Consider the following 22359-nt stretch of genomic DNA (forward strand, 5'->3'; position numbering starts at 1 on the left):
CACTGTGTCTTGGCGGAACTATAAAAATACCCTGTGTTTGTTTTGAGTGAGCCGCTTAGACGCACCCCAACAACGTTACTCATCCAATGGCGTGAGTTTGGGGGTGGGACTCACTGTTTGAACAACTGCAGACGAGGGACGTGTTCAGAAAGCTGTTTTGAAAGCAATCCCAAGAATAATAATTGGCCCTAGTGTCACAGAAATTACATACTTCAGCTTTAACTTATTAAAGATGGCGAAAAAAATCATGAAGCATAAGAAAACTCTGAAATGTGTTTAGTTTGTGGAGCATTTGAGCAAGTACCCCTGTTCTCTGAGACAAAATCATATGAGATGTGGCTTAAAAACAGCATATTATTGGTTACTTTAAAGACCTTTAGTTTGTTTGTTTTTTGAAAGGTGAGAAAATGAAAGAAAATAAATTGTTGCCATATTGCTACAGTGTAGTAGATTGGAGCTGTGCAACTAGACAATAGCTACCCGGGGGACTTACAAATATGTTCGCTGAGTGACCTGACTTGCTTCAAAGGGATAGTTTACCCAAAAATGAAAATTCTGTCATAATTTTTTTATTTGTTTTACATAATTTTGTGACATTTTTGCTGCTTTTTTTACAAATCATAAAGGTGAATGATGACTGAGGTTGAGTGTCTCTAAGATGCCATTTCCACCTGCTATTACGATGCATTTCGGGTGGTCTGATCACATGTGGTCAGATGAGACACATCGCTGTTTAGACCTGGTCACTTAAATCCATCTCCTGTGACCACTTGTGTTCGGATTTTGAGGGGAGGGTCGCTGTTTCATGACGACATACATCAGTCACAATGTTATCATGTTACAGCATGATAATAAAGAGCAACAAAGTCAGAAAAGACAAAGAAAAGCGGCATGCTATTTCACCCAGATGTGGTTGAAATTTAATCTAAGCACAAACGCAACATGTCAAGCAGAATTATCCGCTATTTTAGTGGTTTACCTGTATTAAAGGAGCTTCGGGTGTTTGTGTCTGTGTTGATATTTGACACACTAAAGAAGATCCGTTGAGCTCTCATGATTGTGTATGATTACGCTTTTTTAATTTTCCGATCAGGTGGTAATTTTCTTTTAAAGCGCAAAGTAAACGGCAAAGGTTAAATTCTTGTTTTAGTGCAGCAGTTGATTGACAGGTGAGGGGTGGTTCTTCACTGCTGCCGGGATGCACACAGGACAGATTAGTGTTTACACCTCAAATGCGTTTTTGACCACATTCGTAAGTGGTTTTTGTGATTCGATCACAAAATGTTATAGACCCCATTTTGGGTTGTATTTAGGGCTGACCACATGTGATCAGAGCACCCAAAATGCATCTTAATGCCATGTGGAAATGGAGTCTAACATTCTGCTTAACATATTTTTGTGTGTTCTATGGAAGAAAGAAAATCATATGGCACTCAAACAACATGAGGGGACGTAAACAATGACAGAATATCCTTTTTTTATGAATCATGCCTTTAAAGTAGAGCTGTCAAAATACATTTTTCTTAATTGCGATTAACAAATTTACCATCATAACACCAAGAAAAAATGTGATGGGTGGATCCTTTCTATTTTGTCCGCCCCCAGAGATATTACACTAACACACACTTCACAACACTCACACCAGAGCCCTTCTAAGTTTAGCATAAAATATCATATTGTGGTGGTTCCAGACATTAGACGCAGTTCAATGTTCACCTTTTGTACTTTGCTGTGGCATATCAAGCGCTGTGTTAACTGAGAGTGTGTGAGTCAGTGGAGAGAATGTCTACACAGCTGAGATGATGTGGGAGAGAAACAGAAAAAACAGTCATGTCCCACTCTCGTATAGTTTCTGTTTACCTGATTATTTTAACTGTGGTTCACAAGAAGTTTGGCTTATATGTAATCACTTCAAATGAATTCAGACCATCTCAGATGTTTTTGGACACAAAACACTCTGGGTTCACTTTATTTTCTCACCAGCATAATTACAAATTAACAGTATTCATCCATTACAGGCTATTTTACAAAATGAATGTCACATAAATACACTAAGAAGCGTTCTGATACCAAAGGAATAGTTCTCATTCTGTAGCCATGTATACAACAAGTGCAACTGAAATCATGCGATCCATTTGTAGTAGCAGAAATAATCAACTAGTGTAACCCATAATACAAACATACATACCACTCACACGCTTACATACTGACACACTGTCCTCATCAAGTGGGCTAACAGCCCAGAGTCTCTGCGAAACTATTCAGATCTCATTCATTGTTTAACTGTACTTCTGATTGTATTAAACACACTGTGTGAAATGATGTTAAATACTTTCTCATGATCCTTGATATTGTTTTACATAAGGAGTCTCATTAGCCGGCCCTTTAAATAATGGCCGCATTGAATAACATACGTAATGGTAAAGTCAAAGAAAGTCTTGAAAAGAGAGATTTCTAACTATTGCCAAGGGAACAATGGTTGTTATGTTGTCATGGTTTCCACTTCTACTGTACCAGAGTAAAGCGATTTTACAGCATGTATGAGTCATTCATGTTTTTGTCTCAGTACCGCCCAGGCCACCTGTCTCTCTGATGAGCCCAGCGCCATACAGGAGTACAAATACCCTGAGAAACTTCCCGGCGAGCTGTATGATGCTGACACCCAGTGCAAGTGGCAGTTTGGAGAGAAAGCCAAACTATGCACTCTGGATTTCAAGAAGGCAAGGCTTTTTTTAGCAATATATATGATTATTTTATTTTATAACCAATAGACAGGATTTGCAGGATCATGACTAAATTATTTAACACTTTAAACTCTGAAGGTGTTTTTTTTAAAGATTTCCTGTTTCAGTGGCATACCCAAAATTAAAGGCTTATAATTTATAACTAAATTTATGATTTAGATTAGGGGTCAGCAACCTATGGCACACGTGCCAGCATTGGCATGCAGAGGGGTAATCACTGGCACGCCAGCAATGGTGAGAGAGGAGTAGACTATTTTATTTAAATAAATTCCTCCTACATTACAATTTCTGATTTGACAACAAATATCTCAAGGTCTAGCTCAGAAAAACTGGTTTTGTTCCCAATCATGTCACCTGTAACTGAGTAAAATGTTGTGTTGATATGACAAAGCAATCAAAATGTATAGCATTACAAATATTATTTATCCTAGTGCCCAAAAACGTCTCCAAGTGTCCAAAAGTATCTTCAAACAAATACATCATAATAATTGTTCATAAGAACTAATTACACATGCAAAAACAAAACAATGACTAAAGGTATGCTCTTTCTCCAAAGCATGCAGGCATGAGTAACAAGATCTCATTGAGTTCCATTCTGTGTCATTTGAGCCATCATAGTGTCTGTGTCATGTACTTGGCGCAATCTCCTTGTGGCCATATGCAGTTAGCGTGAACAATCCTCTCTGCCCATATTTGGATGACTTCCACCTCTTGTTGCAGCGATCTGAATCCTAATATGAATGGTTTAGCGTTCCATGATGCTTGACAGTGTAATACATCATTTAAATTGAAGATATCTGATCAAGGAAAGCTAACATGTTTTAGCCATATAGCACATTATGTGCTGTGTGCAAATTTTTATTCTGCAGATGATCATAATGATGTATGTATCCGATTATGTTGTGTGTGGGCTCGTTTTAAAGATAATCGCCTTCTCTAAGTAGTGATATGTGATGTTTTATGTTCTGTTTCCAGTGACATATAACACATGGCTATTTGATAAATGTAATATTTTTACCAATTACAATAATATGTACAGTGCGAAATGAGTAATAAATTATCAAAACAGAGCACTTTTGATTTGTCTGCAAATTTATAAGTACTTGTTCAGTTTTGGGCATAATGCCTACATGCATTGTAAAGAACAGCTTCTAAGCTTTAAAACCATACATAATTTTTGTATTAATTAATATTTTGCTAAATATTTTATTCTTGGTGTTCCCGCCAGTGGGGTTTAAAGGGTTAAAGAATCATGGCGGAAGATAATTTGTATTGATAAATATGTCATTTCGAATATTGACTATTGTTCAGTTTGAATACATTTTGTGCATTTTAAGTGTGTCACGGTTTCGTGTCGTCTGCACCGTGTTTCGTGTCGCCGCACCGTGTTTCGTGTCGTCTGCCCCGTGTTTTCCGTTTCACCCGTCACTAGTCACGTCCATGTCATGCTCCCTTGTTGTCCGCTCCGTGTTATCTGTTTTACCGCTCACGCTTCCTGTCATGTCTTCCTTGTTGTCCGCCCGTGTTTCACTGTCTTCGTGAAAACTACACTTCCCTTCTTCCCGTCGTTTCCGGCCCTGTCAGTGTGTTATTGTCCGCACCTGTCCGTCATTTTGTCATTACCGTCTCTCTTTATTTAAACCCCACTGTTTTCCACTCCGGTTGTCGTGCGTTGACGTTCCATGTCTCTGCGTATGTCTCGTTTGACTCTCTCTGTTCGTGTTCCCTGCCAGTCTGTCTGCTCGCTCGAGGTTACCCTGTTCTCTGTCCTTCCGTCCGAGGTTACCCTGTTCTCTGTCCTTCCGTCCGAAGTTACCCTATTCTCTGTCTGTCCGTCCGAGGTTACCCTGTTGTTCCCCAGTACTTGGCTTGCCTTTTTCCCATCGAGGACTTTCTTTTGTTCCTGCGTTTTGTTTATTCTGTTTTGTCACAATAAAAGCCGCACTTGGATCCACACCCCCGTCTACCTTCTCCTATTTCCACACATCATAACAGAACGCACGACCAAAAACAATGGATCCAGCGGTCCAGCAGTCCAACTACCAGCTGCTCGGTTTAAAGCAAGGGGATCGACCAGTTGAAGACCACATCCGGGACTTCCTGGAGCTGGCTCACATTTCGGACTTCCCGGAGTCAGTCCTGGTGGTTTTCTTCATGGGCAATTTGGACGCGTCACTGAGGGAGCGGTTGCCCCGGTCTGCGAGCCAGAGCCCACGCCAGCCCCGGTCAGCGAGCCTGAGCCCTCATCAGCCACGGTCAGCGAGCCTGAGCCCTCGTCAGCCACGGTCAGCGAGCCTGAGCCCTCGTCAGCCACGGTCAACGAGCCTGAGCACCTCGTCAGTCACGGTCAACCAGCCAGAGCCCTTAGCCCCGATGTCAGTGAGCCAGCGCCTGTAGCCTCGACCGTCCCTGAGCCTGCACCTGTAGCCTCGACCGTCCTTGAGCCAGCGCCAGTAGCCATGACCGTCCAAGAGCCAGCGCCAGTAGCCATGACCGTCCAAGAGCTAGCGCCAGTAGCCATGACCATCCAAGAGCCACTGCCCCTCAAGCCTTCCAAGGCTCCGCCTCTCAAGTCTCTCGAGCCTCCCAGGGCTCCGCCTCTCGAGCCTCCCAGGGCTCCACCTCTCAAGACTCTCGAGCCTTCCAGGGCTCCGCCTCCAAGTCTCTCGAGTCTTCCAGGGCTCCTCCTCCCGAGCCTCCTAGGGCTCCGCCTCTCCAGTCTCTCGAGTCTTCCAGGGCTCCTCCTCCCGAGCCTCCCAGGGCTCTGCCTCTCAAGTCTCTCGAGCCTTCCAGGGCCCCGCCTCTCGAGCCTTCCAGGGCTCCGCCTCTCGAGCCTCTCGAGCCACCCAGGGCTCCAACCCCCCAGCCTCCTATGGCTCTGCCCCCAGAGCCTTCTACGGCTCCATCTCCTGAGCCTCCTACGGCTCTTCTCCCAGAGACTCCCGAGCCTCCTATGGCTCCGCCTCCCGAGCCTCCTACGGCTCTGCTCCCAGAGACTACAGAGCCTTCTAGGGCTCCGCCTCTAGAGCATCCTACGGCGCCCCCCCTCGGCTCTGCCTTCAAAGCCTTCCAGGTCTCCGCCTCTGAAACCTCCTACGGCGCCACCTCCCTCGGCTCCGCCTCCAGAGCCTTCCAGGTCTCCGCCTCTAAAGCCTCCTATGGCGCCGCCTTCCTCAGCCCCGCCTCCTGAGCCTTCCCCGGCTCAGCCTCCAGAGCCTTCTACGGCTCCGCCTCCTGAGCCTCCTATGGCTCTTCTCCCAGAGACTCCCGAGCCTGGTCCGGCTCCGCCTCTGAAGCCTCCATCGGCTCCATCTTCAGAGCCTCCTTCGCCCTCGCCACCTTCGGCTCCGCCTCCCGAACCTCCCTTGGCTCCACCTCCGGAGCCTCCTTCAGCTCCACCTCCTGAGCCTCCCTCGGTTCCGCCTCAGAAGCCTCCCTTAGCCCCGCCTCAGTAGCCTCCCTCAGCCTCGCCTTCGACGCCTCCAAGGTCCTTCCCGGCTCTGCCTCTCCCGGCTCGGCCTCCGAAGCCTCCCTCGGCTCCGGCACCTTTCCCAGCGCGGCCTCCTGAGCCACCCTTGGCCCCGCCTACCACGGCTCTGCCTCCTGAGCCTCCCTCGGCTCCGCCTCCGGAGCCCCCCACGGCCCAGCCTACACCTCCTTCTTCGCCGCCTCCCAAGTCTTCTACGGCTCCGCCAGCTCCCAGGTCTCCTGTACCGGCCCCTGCCCAGAGGTCAGCTCCCAGGCCACCCAAACCAGCTCCTGCCCCATGGCACGCTCCCAGACCTCCTAATCTGGTGCTCGCCTCGTGGCCAGCTCCCAAGCCCCCCAGGCCTATCCCCACATTGTGGCCGCCTTCCAGGCCTCCTAAACCTGTCCCTGCCCGGTTGACGCCCCCCAGGCAACTGGACCCGGTCCCCTTGACACACCCCCATAGACTGCTTGCCTGCCCTCTCGGCCTCCCTGGTCTGCCTGTCTACCCTCTCGACCTCCCTGGTCTGCCTGCCTCCCGTGGACTGCCTAATTGCCCCCTTGGCCTGTCTCAACACCCCTTGCACCCCCGTGAACTGTCTTTGTGCCCCTTGTTCTCCCCCTGGTCTGTCTGTTTTCCCCCCAGTCTACCCCCTCTCTCCTGGGTCCTTCATTCCTTTTTATTGTTTCTTTTGTTTATTTTAAGACCGTCTGGAATCCGGTCCTTTTGAGGGGGGATTATGTCACGGTTTTGTGTCGTCTGCACCGTGTTTCGTGTCGCCTGCACCGTGTTTCGTGCACCCGTCACTAGTCACGTCCATGTCACGCTCCCTTGTTGTCTGCTCCGTGTTTTCTGTTTTACCGCTCACGCTTCCTGTCATGTCTTCCTTGTTGTCCGCCCGTGTTTCACTGTCTTCATGAAAACTACACTTCCCTTCTTCCCGTCGTTTCCAGCCCTGTCAGTGTGTTATTGTCCGCACCTGTCTGTCATTTTGTCATTACCGTCTCTCTTTATTTAAACCCTGCTGTTTTCCCTTCCGGTTGTCGTGCGTTGACGTTCCATGTCTCCGCGTATGTTTCGTTTGACTCTCTCTGTTCGTGTTCCCTGCCAGTCTGTCTGCTCGCTCGAGGTTACCCTGTTCTCTGTCCTTCCGTCCGAGGTTACCCTGTTCTCTGTCCTTCTGTCCGAGGTTACCCTATTCTCTGTCTGTCCATCCGAGGTTACCCTGTTGTTCCCCAGTACTTAGCTTGCCTTTTTCCCATCGAGGACTTTCTTTTGTTCCTGTGTTTTGTTTATTCTGGTTTGTCACAATAAAAGCAGCACTTGGATCCATACCCCCGTCTACCTTCTCCTATTTCCACACATCATAACAAAGTGCATGTACACGTACTGACTGATTAAGTCGGCTTGGAACACCAGCAGCTAAAACCCAACTTAAACTAGTGACCAGTTTTGCTGGTCTTTTCAACAGGAACATGAGACAAATATATTTCAACATGTCTGATACGGTACGTGTTCTGGTAAATGTATATTTTCAAAATGATAAGAATCCATTTGTGTAGTTCTTATCGTAGAGTTTAAGGTTGGGATTTGGAAAGAAGAACCCACTCCAAGTGCAATGGAAGAGTAGGATAAAGCGTGACAGTGTGATTAAGAGAGTTTTATATTACCTGAGGGCAGCTTGCCAGAATAACCTAGAAACAGAGCTTACTGTTCCTTTACTAGGGCCTTTAAAAGATCAGTCACGCAGCACCAGGACATGCATCACATTTACTGAAAGTAGGCCTTCTGATATTTAGATCAGCTTTACCCAAACCATATAATCCTACCATAAAAAACAAAAAACAAATATGATATAGTGTAAGGTACATTGTCGAGATGTCTATCATTGAGTTCCCTATCAAGTGTTTGACAACATTCATAAAGTTAGCAATTTTAGAATGAATGTGACTCCACTATTTGACACAAGAACCAATTTATGACAGGAAACTTTTATCACACTTTTGGGTGCTTTTTTAAGCTTAAAACTGAGGCATTATACACTGCCATTGTATGGAATTCAGCGATCGCAACATTCATTAAAATATATGGGTCATATTGGTTTGGAACGCCATGAGGTTGAGTAAATATGACATAATTTTAATTTCCTGTTGATATAATCCTTTAATCATATGGCATTGTTCACACATAGACACTTTTCTGGCAATGTTCACACATTTTAGCACTGCAGAGCTGATTTAGTTACGGTTATTTGTGGTCACACATGATGTCTAAATGGAAAAATTGCATCAAATTTACAGAAAAGACTGGTATGTGTGAAAGCACCTGCTGATTGGCTGCTCATGACATCACTGCATACTCAAAATGTGTGAGAGAGAACTTATTCAATTTCTCAGATGAAATACTGTGACTAAAGCAGCTCAAAACACATTAAATTATGTCGAAATTTAGGCCCTACTGAACTCAATAGAGAATGCAATCATTCTCCTCTGCCTTGTTTCTACATCTAAAATTAGAGTCTCCCATAGAGAAATCTGATAGAGTGCTGCTCAGGCAGATTTCTCTTAACACTCTCCAAGCCAGTGCAGTCTCGTGAAGCAGAGGCAGAGCTAAATATACTTTGGAGGGAAGCCAGTGGGAACCTCTGTTTGCTGAGCTCTTTTTGTCCTGATCTCTACTTACTGTGTATATGAAGTCTAAAACAAGGGACAACCTACAGTCTAGTGCAGTGAGCACTAATGTCTCTGACTGGCAAGAGTGAAAATTATGATTATGGGTATGGCTAGTACAAACAATACAGAAATGTAAGAGGCTATGGGAGTTATAACAACGTGTGACCCTGCAAACACATGCGTGGACATTTCATTTTGGCTTCCCTATATGCAACACTTAATTTCATTTCATTTAAACCAACTGGTCTCAGTTCAAGAGACTCTGTGCTGTCATTAAAGGGTTAAACTTTCAATGCCCTGGGTAATGTGACAAAATAACATGGTGCCAATCACAGCGGAGTTTGTCATTGGGAGAAATACATACAAGACTACATCTGGTGAAAAAACGTTTTTACATTGAAACCTGTTTGAGTCAAAAGATTAGAGTCTCTAGTTTCATCCGATATGCCATTTTAAACATTTGAGCGAAACAGCACGCTGCTAAACACAATGTATCCTAATGTGTACTTTAGCAAATTTTGTCCTTAGAAATCCTATATTTATAGTGTATTATCACATTGAGACACAATGGGTTTATGTAAAAGCTGAAAAATGTTGCTTTCAGAGGCTTTATAGTTAGTATGACAATAAGGTGCAATTTGAACTGTTTTGAGACCAGTGTAGACAGACAGAACACTGGATGTTAAGTCATTCGATAAATAGGGAGCAAGGGAGCATCCTATAGATCTTTGTGCAGCTAAGTGCATTCACTCCTAAAAATCCAACCAAAAGTTCAGTTTCATTCTCAATTGCATTGTATTACTTGTTTGTTCTACAGTGAATTGTGTCTACTCACTTAATCTAATGCTACAGTAATCAATTATTTCATTTTTTGGTAAAAATTAATTTTGTGGTTTCTGTATCTTGGTGCATATCTTGGTGTGGATGAAAAGCACTAAATAGTAGAAATACTAAACACAACCATTTTAGATTACTTAAAAAATATATAATACTTAAAAAAGAATATGTCAGAATATTTGGCTTCTTTTGAATGGCCGTCAATGGAGAAATATGCTTGTCATTTTCACAAATCTCAGGACTGAAGAGGAAAAGTGTTGGTGCACATTTATTCAGGTTTTCATCAGTAGATTTCAAAGGTTTTCGGCACAATCACTCACAATATCAGCTGAGTGGTGAATACCATATGTATGACAATCATTCTATAGATGTTCTGTATGCAAAACTGTTCTGTCACCTAGAAGTCCCACTGGTTTCACTATGAATTATCATCTCCATATTCTTCTGGGCAGATGGAGCTCTGATAGGACTGATACAGCAGTATAGAATACTCAGCAGGGAAACAGTGGATGTATTCAAGGAGGTCTCGTTTTAACAGACAGCTGCAAAACTGTGCTGGGATTTGGACCATGATCAAACTGGCAAATTGCCTTTTTTTCGTCCCATTTGTGCTCCCATTGTCAAAATATGATACAATAATCCAGATGTGAATATCACAGATGCAAAAAATAAGCAGCCGTTTCTCGTTCTTTTTTCTGTTTCAAAGAGGAGTAAATGAGATGAACCTTGTGTTGGAGATATAGATATATAGAGTGTTGTTCTTACAAGATGTTTAGATTGTCTGAGGAATTATGTCTGATGGAGTAGGTTTCATAAATCATTCTTTGCAAAAAGTGTCTTTCGTTGCATTATTTCTGCATTTGCTTCCATAGCAATGGGAACATGCATTCTTCAATTCAGTTAGGGGCACTGTTGACTACTTGAAAACTTAAAAACTTCTTCAAACTATCATCTATCTATTTTAAAACATGTATCACATATCCTGAATTAAAGATCTGATCTTGGCCTTGATCAACATTCAAGTAGATGTTGGTATAATATGTGATGGGATGGGGTTTTGAGATTGGGGATGTGTGATATTAATAAAAAAATATGGATATGCCTATAGAAAAGTTAGCTAGCAGTCATTTAACTTAGAATTTATTAAATAAAATTAACTTCTGTAAGTCATTAGAATTGTTGACAGTGATTATTTTATATAAAATGTCACAAACTGTACACATAAATAACAATTTAATTAAAAACATAATTTTTTGTTTTACTTCTTAAACTCGCATTGGGTGAGGCCAGAAGAGTGTAATAAGTAGGGGTGTGAATATTTGGTTCTGAAAGTGAATCGATTCTATTCATGATTTAAAAGCTATTTATTAAAAAATTCTAATAATTATTATTATTAAGATTCTTTATGGCACCAAAAGATATTTAAAAGAAAACACATTGATTAATTGTGCATACAGTCTAGCTGCAATACAACAAAGCGTGCAATGTGGCAATAAAATATTTAATAAATGAGGAAAACTAGAAAAGTATTCCATATTTCATTATACAAAAATCTGTGATTTTTAAGATTTCATTAATATGCATGACTTTTCCAGGCCTGGAAATCACAATTTTAAAATTCCCTTATTTTTCCAGGTTTTGGATGACCGTGGGCACCCTGAATCAGAAAACGAATCCAAACATTACAAAATAAAATTAACATAATTTTACTACATTCAGCTTCAAGAAAATAGAAGCAATCAATTAGATGACCTCAACTTAAATGCTGTCTGCATACCAAGTCCCAAACTAAATAATGATACTAGTAAAATGGCACTTATAATTTTAACAGCTTATTCTGCCTTCATGTGCTATCAGAATTATCCTACTTTCCACTTCTGAAGTGGTTATTACAAGTGTCTTTGTTGTCAGAAAGAACAGGAAACATGGACAACGGCAGGTAAATTCATACATATTTCTTGAGGAAATTTTATTTTTCATAATAGATATTATTCAGATTTTTGTGGATGATGAGAGTTTAGAAGATTTAATGCCCATTGCAATGGATATGCGACCTATATGGGGACTAGTTCTTTCAATTACTCAAAGTCCCACTTATGGCACTTTTCCATTACATGTTACGATTCGACTCGCCTCAACTCTACTCGCTTTACTTTTCTGAGCTTGCGTTTCCACTGCAGTTTAGTGCCCCTCAACGTGGGTGGGATTATAGGCTGATCGTCATAGTTGCGCCGTGACATAATCTTAAATATGACACAAATTGACCAAAACAATAACACAACCGCTAGCTGTTAGCTACTAGCTCATTGTGTTGTATAAAGCAGTTGTTGCATGGTGATTTTACACAAGTGTAACAGTTAAATTGGCCTGGTTGTTTTAGAAGCAAACTTCCAGTAGCTGTTCAACTAAATAAAGTGAAGCTTTCAAGCAGAGTATAGAGTTAACGTAACAAAACGTAGCATCCTCCATCGTGGTTGAGTCCAGGGCACTATCCCTCCCATTGCTCGCTGGTTTAGATAGCGTCCATTTGGTCGAACCACTTCCACTTTTCCTTGATGGTTCTGTAGTCACTTTACATTTTTTACTTTTCCCTACACTGTTGGTAGGTCCGGTGGTAGCCGTGTGCAACCAACAGCTGAGACACTTCCTGAGAGACTTTTTCATTTAGCTCATTACTAACAAGTGGACCGTCTGCACCTCGTTTATTGACCACGGCGTGGTTTTGCGCACAGCCATTTCTTTTTTCACAATTCGAAAGTCACGTGAACAAATGATACTGTTATCGCTCTTGCTAACTTTAAAACTAGCGGGTTGATGTCACGTGTTAGAAATCCAGTGACGCTGGTAGTGACGATTCTCCCTGACCAATCAGTGATCTGCAGGATTTTGACGTCATATTTAGTATAGACTCATTCCAGAGTATCAGGTGCCAGGTACTATCCACAGTGGAAACCCCCCAAACCCCCTGTTTTGTTGTCTTTCCTAAAATGGAAATAAATACATTTTGTTAAGAAAAGAAGTATATATAGTGTCAAAATTTAGCACTTTTAAAATCTGTGATTAATCACGATTAACTACAAAAGTGATGCGATTAATCCCGATTTAAAAATGTAACTGACTGACAGCACTCATTTTTTGTTAAAAAAGATTATCCTACTCAGATGCAAGTGACATCAAATGAAAGTAATCCAAAAGTAATCTGATTATATTACTCCAAATATTTAATCTGCAAGATTAAGATTCTGATTGCAATTTTTATCATGTAATTTGTAATCAATACCCTATTACAATTCAGAAGTAATCTACCCTGCACTGGTGGTACCACTGGAAAGCTTATAAAGAAGTCCATCACTTTTGCATTTATGTTACAAAAAATTATAAAATAATACCTGAAAACCACAAATGGGCACCACTTTGTGGCAATGATGTAGAAATATCAATGTAAATTTCTTTCAAATGTTATATTTAAATTCAATATCAAATAAAACCTCTTGATCTCAAGAATGTGACTATGTGGTTTATTTTATTGCCATAACACCATAGTTAGAATTATTTTAAAGTGAAATATGATCTGATGAGAGAAAACAAAGACAAATGTTTCACGTCTACTCCAGTCACTGCTTTTGCAAGTAGCCACAAACTCTATATTGGCAATTACTTTTGGCTGTTTTCTTCAAAATGAGACATTTTTACTTGTCTGTGATCTTGCATGGGTAAATAATCCAATTGTAAATCTCAAAATATGCAGTCCAGCAGAAAAAGCATGATAAACAAATCAGCAAAATATGTTTTTGACTATTGATGATGAAGGATAACAGCTTTCCAACGACACCTGGATTAATTCTAGTCCAACTGAGGCCGAGATATTTGACAAAATATTGGGGAAAGTGTGTGGGACTAAAAAATAGAATGTATATGGACTAGCACATGGCGAGTGCTTAGTGGCATTACAACGCCACCTACATTTCAGATCAGTATATTGTGATGGAAGGTGATAAGGGAAAAATGTTACTAATGCTTGCTACCATCTAGTAAAATGAACTAAATAATTGTGCTGGGCCATTGAGCAAATACAGTCAGAATCACATGTTTTCAAATATTGGAAAACAAATTATTATTATTATTATTTTAAATGTATGCTCATCATAACATAAACAATATTATTTAAGAATTTTAGGAATCTTTATTATTATTAGGGTGGTTTTCTGTCAAATAAGACCAATAGTTTGCAATTAGTCATCTTTATATATGTAAGGTGAGCTTTTAAATTTGGTTGTGGAAAAACAGAGGGGTTAAAAGTTCTAAATTTCAAGTATTTAAAAATATGTTTTTTAAACATGTAATAAATGTATTGTAGACTGGAATTTAAAAAGTATGAGTAGAGGACAAGCCCAAAGCATAACAATTTTAGGACATTTATTATTTAGACAAAAAAGAAAAAAGTAATTAAAGAAAAAAGTAATTGAAGACAAACAATAGATTAAAAGCTATATATTATAATCTATCTTTTTACCCTACAATGGTTGTTTTTTTTAAGCATGTTTTCGACTTTAAAATAATCCTATGGGACAGAAATGTTCCCCAAATTCAAGGATCACCTATATACAGAGTGTTTGCTTATAAGTGTTAAAAGTAGACGTAGCATTAAAAAGCCCCAGACATGTCACTATTATTTTCATAATGTGAATTATAGTGCATAAGAAAAATAGGGTTTTATAATTAAACTAGAACAAAATTTTGAACAGTCATAATACTAGTGAAGAACATCTATTCATTGTGTAGTTTGTTGTAGCCATTCATTTGTTCAGTGTAACAATTGCTCATTTTTCTTGGCTGATCTCTGCTGGCTGATCTTTTACAGTATAATGAGGACAGGTTCTTAAATAGACTCTCTGATATTTGTCAACAGGACATCTGCAAAGCCCTATGGTGCCACCGGATTGGGAGGAAATGTGAGACCAAGTTCATGCCGGCTGCCGAGGGTTCCGCCTGTGGTCCAGAGATGGTGAGGCACCGTCATAAGACACATTGCTGGCTTCTGAAGCCATCTCACCTTGAAAATAGCAACATCTTTATACTCTACCTTTTCAGCTCAAGTGGCACAAAAGCCAAACAAAGCTGCTGCCTGCAGTACATTTCTCCCAGTGAAAGAGATTAATCATTAACGTCCTCCCGTGATTATTCACCTTGTGACATTAACCCAGGGGGAGACAAGGTTTTTGTTTTTACTTTTCAATAGGTTTTTAACAGATGTCTAGTGTCTTGAACAAGTGTTTCCAGGAAGAGAGAGATCAGTGTAAATGCCAGCAGAGTGGAAAAACTTTTCATGCCGAGAGTCAGAAAAAATACAATCAAGTAAAAGTGATGTTCACAATAGAAGCCATGGAACTTCACATGAGAACTGTCATTTGGATGTGCAGTGTTTTTGCTGGGTAAAATTCAACTGGATTTGTGGTTTGGCATTTGGTTAAATACACAATCTCACACACAAACACAGATAGATAAAACAGATATTTGCTACAAACTTTTTAGTTTGTTTCTGAATGGGGACAAGAGTGATTTTACCAGCCCATTTCATCACTCTGGATGTGTACATTTCTAGCAGGGTGGGTAAGGGAGCAACAATAATCCTCTCAGACATACCTTTAAGCAGCTCTTCAGCATGAAACCGATCTAATGGTGCAGTTTTCAGGGTTTGTCACCCAGTGTCAATTTTCAACACATTCAAAATATATAAGATATTAAATTAATAAATGTCTATTTTTCCAGCCTGTTGTATTAGTATATATTTATCACCCCTCAATTATTTTAGATACAGTTCCTATAATATTGTTATTTACATTAGGCAAATATACTATTTATCAAATCTACTTTTATTACGTATCGTATTTTAATGGGTATATAATTTATTACAGCTGACAGTTACGTAGGCAAACAATATTTGAACATCAGCCATAACAAGATCAACTAACCCTAACCCTAAGTGTATACATTTGAAGGCTGCTTATTAGATAAATAAAGGTAAATGTCATAATATGCGACTACGCATTACTTTACGGAGAGCTTACGACCTACTAGTTAAGTCTTGCTTAAGAACAAGTGGTGCAGCCAAATTAAGCACTGACTTAGTTACATACTAACTAGTAGTTACTAAGCCCTTAGTGTGAACTTTACATCCTAACTTACTTGAGAACTGACTTGGTGGCTGAACCAAACCAGACAGTTATAGAAGTGCAGAGGACAGACTCAATGACTGCTGAGTAGAACTGTATCAGCAGTGCCTGTGGCAGGTTGAACTTCCTCAACTGGCGAACTGGCCAACCTTTGCAGGACCTTTTTCAAAATTGAGTCTATGTGGGTCTCCCACTTCAGGTCCTGTGAGACGGTAGTGCCCAGGAACCTGAATGACTCCACTGCTGCCACGGTGCTTTTCAGAATGGTGAGCGGGGTTAATGTTGGGTTGTTCATCCTAAAATCCACTATCATCTCAACTGTTTTAAGCATGTTCAGTTCCAGGTTGTTTTGACTGCACCAGATGGCCAGCTGTACAACCTCACTTCTGTATGCAGACTCGTCATCATCTTGGATGAGGCCGATGACTGTAGTGTCATCTGCGAACTTCAAGAGCTTGACAGAGGGGTCCTTGGCATCCATTTGTGTAGAGGAAAAAGAGTATGGAGGAGAGCACACATCCCTGGGGGGCACCAGTGCTGATTGTACATGTGCTGGTGGTGAATTTCCCCAGTCTCACTCTCTGCTGCCTGTCTATCAAAAAGCTGGTGATACATTGACAGTTAGAGCTGGGAACAGAGAGCTGGGTTAATTTAGTCCATAGTAGAATGGGGTTGATGGTGTTAAAAGCCAAACGGAATTCAACAAATAGTATCCTTGCATAAGTTTCTGGTCTGTATAGATGTTGATGTATATAATGCAATACCACATTGACTGCATCATTCATAGATCTGTTTGCTCTATAAGCAAATTGAAGGGGATCCAGAAAGGTTTCAGTGATGTACTTCAGGTGGGCCAACACCAGTCTCTCAAATGACTTCATGACCACAGATTTTAGAACGATGGGTCTGTAGTCATTAAGTCCTTTGTTCTTGGATTTCTTTTGGATGGTATGAATTTGGAGTGTTTTAAGCAGCAGGGAACTTCACACTGTTCCAGTGATCTGTTTAAGATTTGTGTGAAGATGGGGGCCAGCTGGTCAGCACAAGATTTTAGACAAGTGGGTGAAATACCATCTGGGCCCTGTGCTTTTCTTGTCTTCTGTTTCTGAAAGACCCGGCACACATCCTCTTCACAGATCTTAAGTGCATGTTGAATAGCAGGAGAGGGGAGGAGGGTGGTGGCAGGAGGTGTAAATGTTTTTGTGCTGTGAATGTCGAAGCGTGTGTGGGTTGTGTGACTGGGCTTTTCAAATCTACAGTAAAACACATTCAGGTCGTTAGTCAGTTGTTGATACCCTACAGTGTTGGGGAATGGTGTCTTGTATTTGGTAAAGTCTTTCAGGCCTCTCCACACTGATACAGTGTCATTAGCTGAAAACTGTTTTTTCAGCTTTTCAGAATAGCTTCTTTTAGCCACTCATGATTTAATCTCATAAAATGTCACATTTGAGTAAACTGTTTCCTCGTTGGTCACAATGTTTACCTCTTGTTTAGCTCATAGTGGCATATTGGGTTGTACTGTACTGTAATGGATGGATGGGTAGGTGGATGGATGGATGGATGGATGGATGGATGGATGGATGGATGGATGGATGGAGGATAGATAGATAGTTTAGAATACAGAAATAGATAGATAGTTTAGAATACAGAAATAAAATGATGCAGTGCAATCAGTGAGTGCAGCTCAGTTTTCAGTCATTAAATGCACAGCTAAACATGTGTATTCATATGTGTTTCTCTGGATTAGAATGTGGCTAATTTTGGAGTACATCTGACCTCCTATGAAAGCTTGTTTTATCTGCAGGTGGCACAATAGCTAAAAGCTGTTTCACCATGTTTTGAGTGAACCCTTGGTAATTCTAACTGACTTGATCTTAATTATCTTAGAGGTCTTTTAGGTTTATTTTCAACAAGCATAACTTAAATATATTTTGGTCCTAGGGCATTGACTGGTTTATAAACGAGTAATGGTACTTAAAAATCTATTCTGTATGTAACTGGAAGCCAGTGTAAAGACCTGAGGCCGCAGCATTCTGTATGAGCTGCAGGTGTCTAATGTTCTTTTTGGGAAAGCAGGTGAGGAGCCTATTACAGTAATCCACCCTGCTGGTGTTGAATGCATGAACAAGTTTCTCTAAGTCTTGACTTGATACAAAACATCTAATTCTCTCTATATATTTTTGAGATGCTAGTAGGCTGATTTGGTTATTGCTTTGATGTGACTACTGAAACTAGGGTCTGACTCCAAAATGAAATCAAGATTCCTTACTTGATTTTATGTCTTTATTTAGTTATTTTTCTGAATTTGGCCTAGTGGGTGCATATACAGGTTGAACAGGAGCAGTGCAAGGATTGAGCCTTGTTGGACTCCACACGTCAAGGATGCCCACTCAGATTCATAGTTGCCTATGTTCACATAGTAATCCCTCCCTTCTAGATAAGACCTGAACCAGCTGAGGACTGTGCCAGAGAGCCCTATCCAGTCTGTCAACTCTAGATTGATCTTTAGTCGTTTAATATAGTTATAAAGATTGTTTCTTTAAGAAGAGTCTTAACAACTTGTAACATTCTCATTTTGACTTTTGTTTTTGTACTTTTATTTTGAAATTTCCTGTTTTAGTTGCTGTTTCCTAGTCTTGTTTATTCCTGTTTTCCCTTGTTCATGTGTCCAGTTCTCATTGGTTTATTGTTTGATTACTTTGATTCAGTTCTAGTTTGTCATTGGGTTTTTTGTTAATTGTCTTGTTATCTTGCTTTAGAGTTCTGTTTGTTTATTGGCCTTTGTCACCCTGTCTTTTGTATTTATACCCTCTTGTTTGCCTTTGTATCTTGTCAGGTATTGTTCTTGTAACCTTGTCATTCTGCCTTAATCTAGCTTTTGTGCTCTTGTAACCTTGTCATTCTGCCTTAATCTAGCCTTTGTGTTTATGTCACCTTTGTTCTGCCGTAGTCTTATCTAGCCTTTGTACTTGTTACCCTGTTGTTCTTCCTTAGTTTAGTCTAGCCTGTCTTTGTGTAACCTCGTTCTCTCATAGTTTAGTCTCACCTGTGTGCATGTAACTTTGTTGTCTAGCCTTAGTTTAGTCCAGTCTGTATCCTTGTACCTTGTAGTTTTGTTCCAGTCCTGTCCAGCCTTAGCCTTAGTTATTTCATGTCGTGTTTTGTTTTGTCTCCCTTCACATTTATAGTTCGGGATCCTGGTTTCACATTGTCTGAATAAACTGCACTTGGGTTCGTCTCCACTTCGTCATTGTCTCTGCCTGTTTTGTGTGTCTAGATCGTTACACAACTGCATAGTTTCAGGGACTTCTGAAAAGTGTGTAGGGAGAGCGATGAGAGTAGGTTGACATTTTCAAGATGCTGTACTGTTTCTTCCAGGGTTTTGCTATCTATTGCCTCAAAATCAGACATAGTGACTAATTTCTGAAGTTTTTGTTGTGGGTGCTGTCTAAACCCAGCACAACATGAAGACAATCTTATCACTATTGTAATATCATTGATATTCTTGAAAAAAGACCCAAACACATAGCATTTGCTTTTAGAGAGCACTTCACAGGAAACCTGTGTTTGGGGGTTGGTTAGTCTCTCTACAGTAGCAAAAAGATTGCAGTCGTTTCTGTTTATAATGTTTGAGAAGACAGTCTGCCTAGCTGTGCCTTGTTTCACACTGAAAGCATGAAGGCTGTCTTTATAGTTGTTATAATGGACTTCAAGTTTTTTTTCTTCCACATTCATTCTGCTTTCCTGCATATTATTTTCATGTTTTGTACCGCTGTTGTGTTTCTCCATGGTGCTTTGTGCCTACCAGTAATCATCCTGACCTTTACTGGAGGAATGCCATCAATAGCATTTTTAACTTTTGAGTTAAAGTTGTCGAGGACAACATCAACACAGTCTGTGGATAGACGTGGTGTCACAGACAGATGGACGGATGGATGGATATTGTGTTAGTTAGATTTAGCTGTTCGATTCGATATTCGTCAATCCTCTTTCTTCTCTTTCACTATCCTCTCTGTTCTCCTCTTCTTCCTGTCTTTCCTCAGGATGCCTTTACACTGATTATACTGACTGTTTAATGAGCTCATGCAGGCCTCGGCTGACCTTCTGGGGTGTCTCTTTACTCACTTACGTTAGTGAAGTACGTTTGGGGCATCAGGGTAATTTGGACCCGGCCTATGGTGCAAAGGGTTGGGCGATCAGGGAAGTTGAGAATTTCTCTTCCAAATACACTCTTCTATTCAAGCATGTGTCATCACGGCTGATACAGAGGCCAGTACTGGTGGTCTGCTCTGTAGAAATAAAGTGAGATGTTTTTAACATGTGTTCTTCAAGCGATGGCTCTAGGGGGTGCTCAATTTGCCATATATTGGACATGACAGTTTAATCCTCTTTATTCCAAGTGAGAGCCAATTACTGAATGTAACACTAATAATGACAGCTTCCTTCAGGAATCCTGGCTCACTGCTTTCAGGACATATCAGCTAGATCACACGAGCAAGGAGGACTGTTGCAGTTGCGATGAGTGTGTTAAGAGCAATGGACTGGGAACGTTATTCATTACACCTTATTATCTCTGTATTACTGTAATCCATGGATAGCATTAGGTTTAAGGAATGTTCCAGGTTCAATACAAGTTAAGTTAAGATCAATCAACAGCCTTTGTGGCTTTATGATAATTACCACAGAAAAGAATTCATTTCATTTATTTAAAAAAGCAAACATCACGGTTACTGTGAGCCACTAAAAATGAAGGTGAATAGGGCCAGTTCATAAATGTAAAATATAAACTGTTTCAAAGGAATAGCCACAAGACGAAAACATTAGATGAGTTAACGTGACTTATATCTGTACAACATGACTTTAGTGTGATAAAATTGCTTAACGGGGTTTACTGCCGTTATGTCGTCATGTCAACGAAGTTGTAATATTGGATATAACTTTACACAGATAAGGTAAGTAAGCTATTTTACTACACTAAAATAAAGTCTTGTGGCTATACTTTTGAATTGGTGTATGTTTATGGACTTGCCCCATTCACCAACTCTTGAGATGCTTGTTCATGCTTTTATCACCACACGTGTAGATAACTGCAATTCACTTTACTGCGGTATCTCGAAAACGCAAACAGCTCGTCTTCAACTGGTGCAAAATGCCGCTGCAAGATTCCTCACAAATGGTCGGAAAAGTGACCACATCACCCCAATTCTGAGGTCTCTTCACTGGTTGCCCATTCATTTCAGAACTGAGTTTAAAATCCTGTTATTTGTGTACAAAGCTCTATGCAACCAAGCCTAGCTACCTAACTGAACTGCTTCAACCTTACATGCCGTCAAGAAGTCTGAGATCAGGTGAAAAAAATCTGTTACAAGTCCCTCAATGCAGACTTAAACGTAGAGGGATCGAGCCTTTTCTGTGGTTGGGCCTCGGTTGTGGAACAATTTGCCCTTGGACGTTCGGATAGCCCCTTCTGTGATTTCTTTTAAGTCACTTTTAAAAACGCACTTGTTCTCTTTGGCCTACAAATAAGGTGCATATACGTGTATATGTATGTGTATATGTGTACATATATGTGTGTGTATGTATGTGTGTGTATGTGTATATATATATATATATATATATATATATATATATATATATATATGTGTGTGTGTATGGGTGTTTTTATAGATATATTTATACTTATATATTTTTTTCTGTCTATTTTATATTTCTCTCCTTCGAGTATGATACTAGTATTAAACCTGTTACTGTTTTCTCTGTTTTTATTTTCTACTACTGATAGTCTCTTGAGACTGCTTGGACGTCTCCCGTTTTAAGGTGTTCTTAACCTTGTTGTACTGTTTTATGATGTGCTACTACACATGGTGTTGGTGTCTTTTAATTTTGTAGTTCTGTAAAGCACTTTGGTCAGTCAGTGGCTGTTATAAAATGTGCTATATAAATAAAATGAACTTGAACTTGAACTTCCTTTGTAAGTGGCTTACTGTAACTGCATTATATATATATATATATATATATATATATATATATATATATATATATGTATATATATATATATACTGTATATGTATATAAACAAAGGACCAGTGAACATTTATTTTTGTGGTTATCATTGTTAAGATTCATCTTAACTTGTATTGAACCTGGAACAATCCTTATAATTCAACTTGAAATCATTATTGACCTTATTTACCTTCTGAAAAGGTGATATATATACAGTTTTAAAGGGCTTTTCCCTTTTTTAATAGCAGATAGGATTTAGTTATGTCACATCCATGAAGATGATTCTTGCTTTTCAGTTGCAGGTGGTATTAGTGGAAGGGAGATTCTCTTAAAAGTGGGCATTTGATTAAAAAAACAAAAATCTGTGTAGTGCAAGAGTAGGGTTGCAAAATATTTCAGGTTAACTTTTACAGTCCAAAATGGGAATTAAATGTGACGTATCCATACATTTCCATAAACTG

The 22359-nt window shown here is 40.3% G+C and overlaps 1 protein-coding gene across 1 annotated transcript in view; it reads left to right on the forward strand.

The window, feature by feature from the left end:
• LOC127656228 (A disintegrin and metalloproteinase with thrombospondin motifs 16-like) overlaps positions 1-22359 on the forward strand; it is a 117915-nt gene that overhangs the window by 48937 nt on the left and 46619 nt on the right. Inside the window, exons 11-12 of the mRNA XM_052144434.1 lie at positions 2567-2720; positions 14632-14727. Coding sequence (XP_052000394.1) covers positions 2567-2720; positions 14632-14727 — 250 coding nt within the window. The remainder of the gene's footprint in view (positions 1-2566; positions 2721-14631; positions 14728-22359) is intronic.

This window comes from Xyrauchen texanus, chromosome 15, assembly GCF_025860055.1.
Source record: "Xyrauchen texanus isolate HMW12.3.18 chromosome 15, RBS_HiC_50CHRs, whole genome shotgun sequence".
In the NCBI taxonomy this organism is placed as follows: domain Eukaryota; kingdom Metazoa; phylum Chordata; class Actinopteri; order Cypriniformes; family Catostomidae; genus Xyrauchen; species Xyrauchen texanus.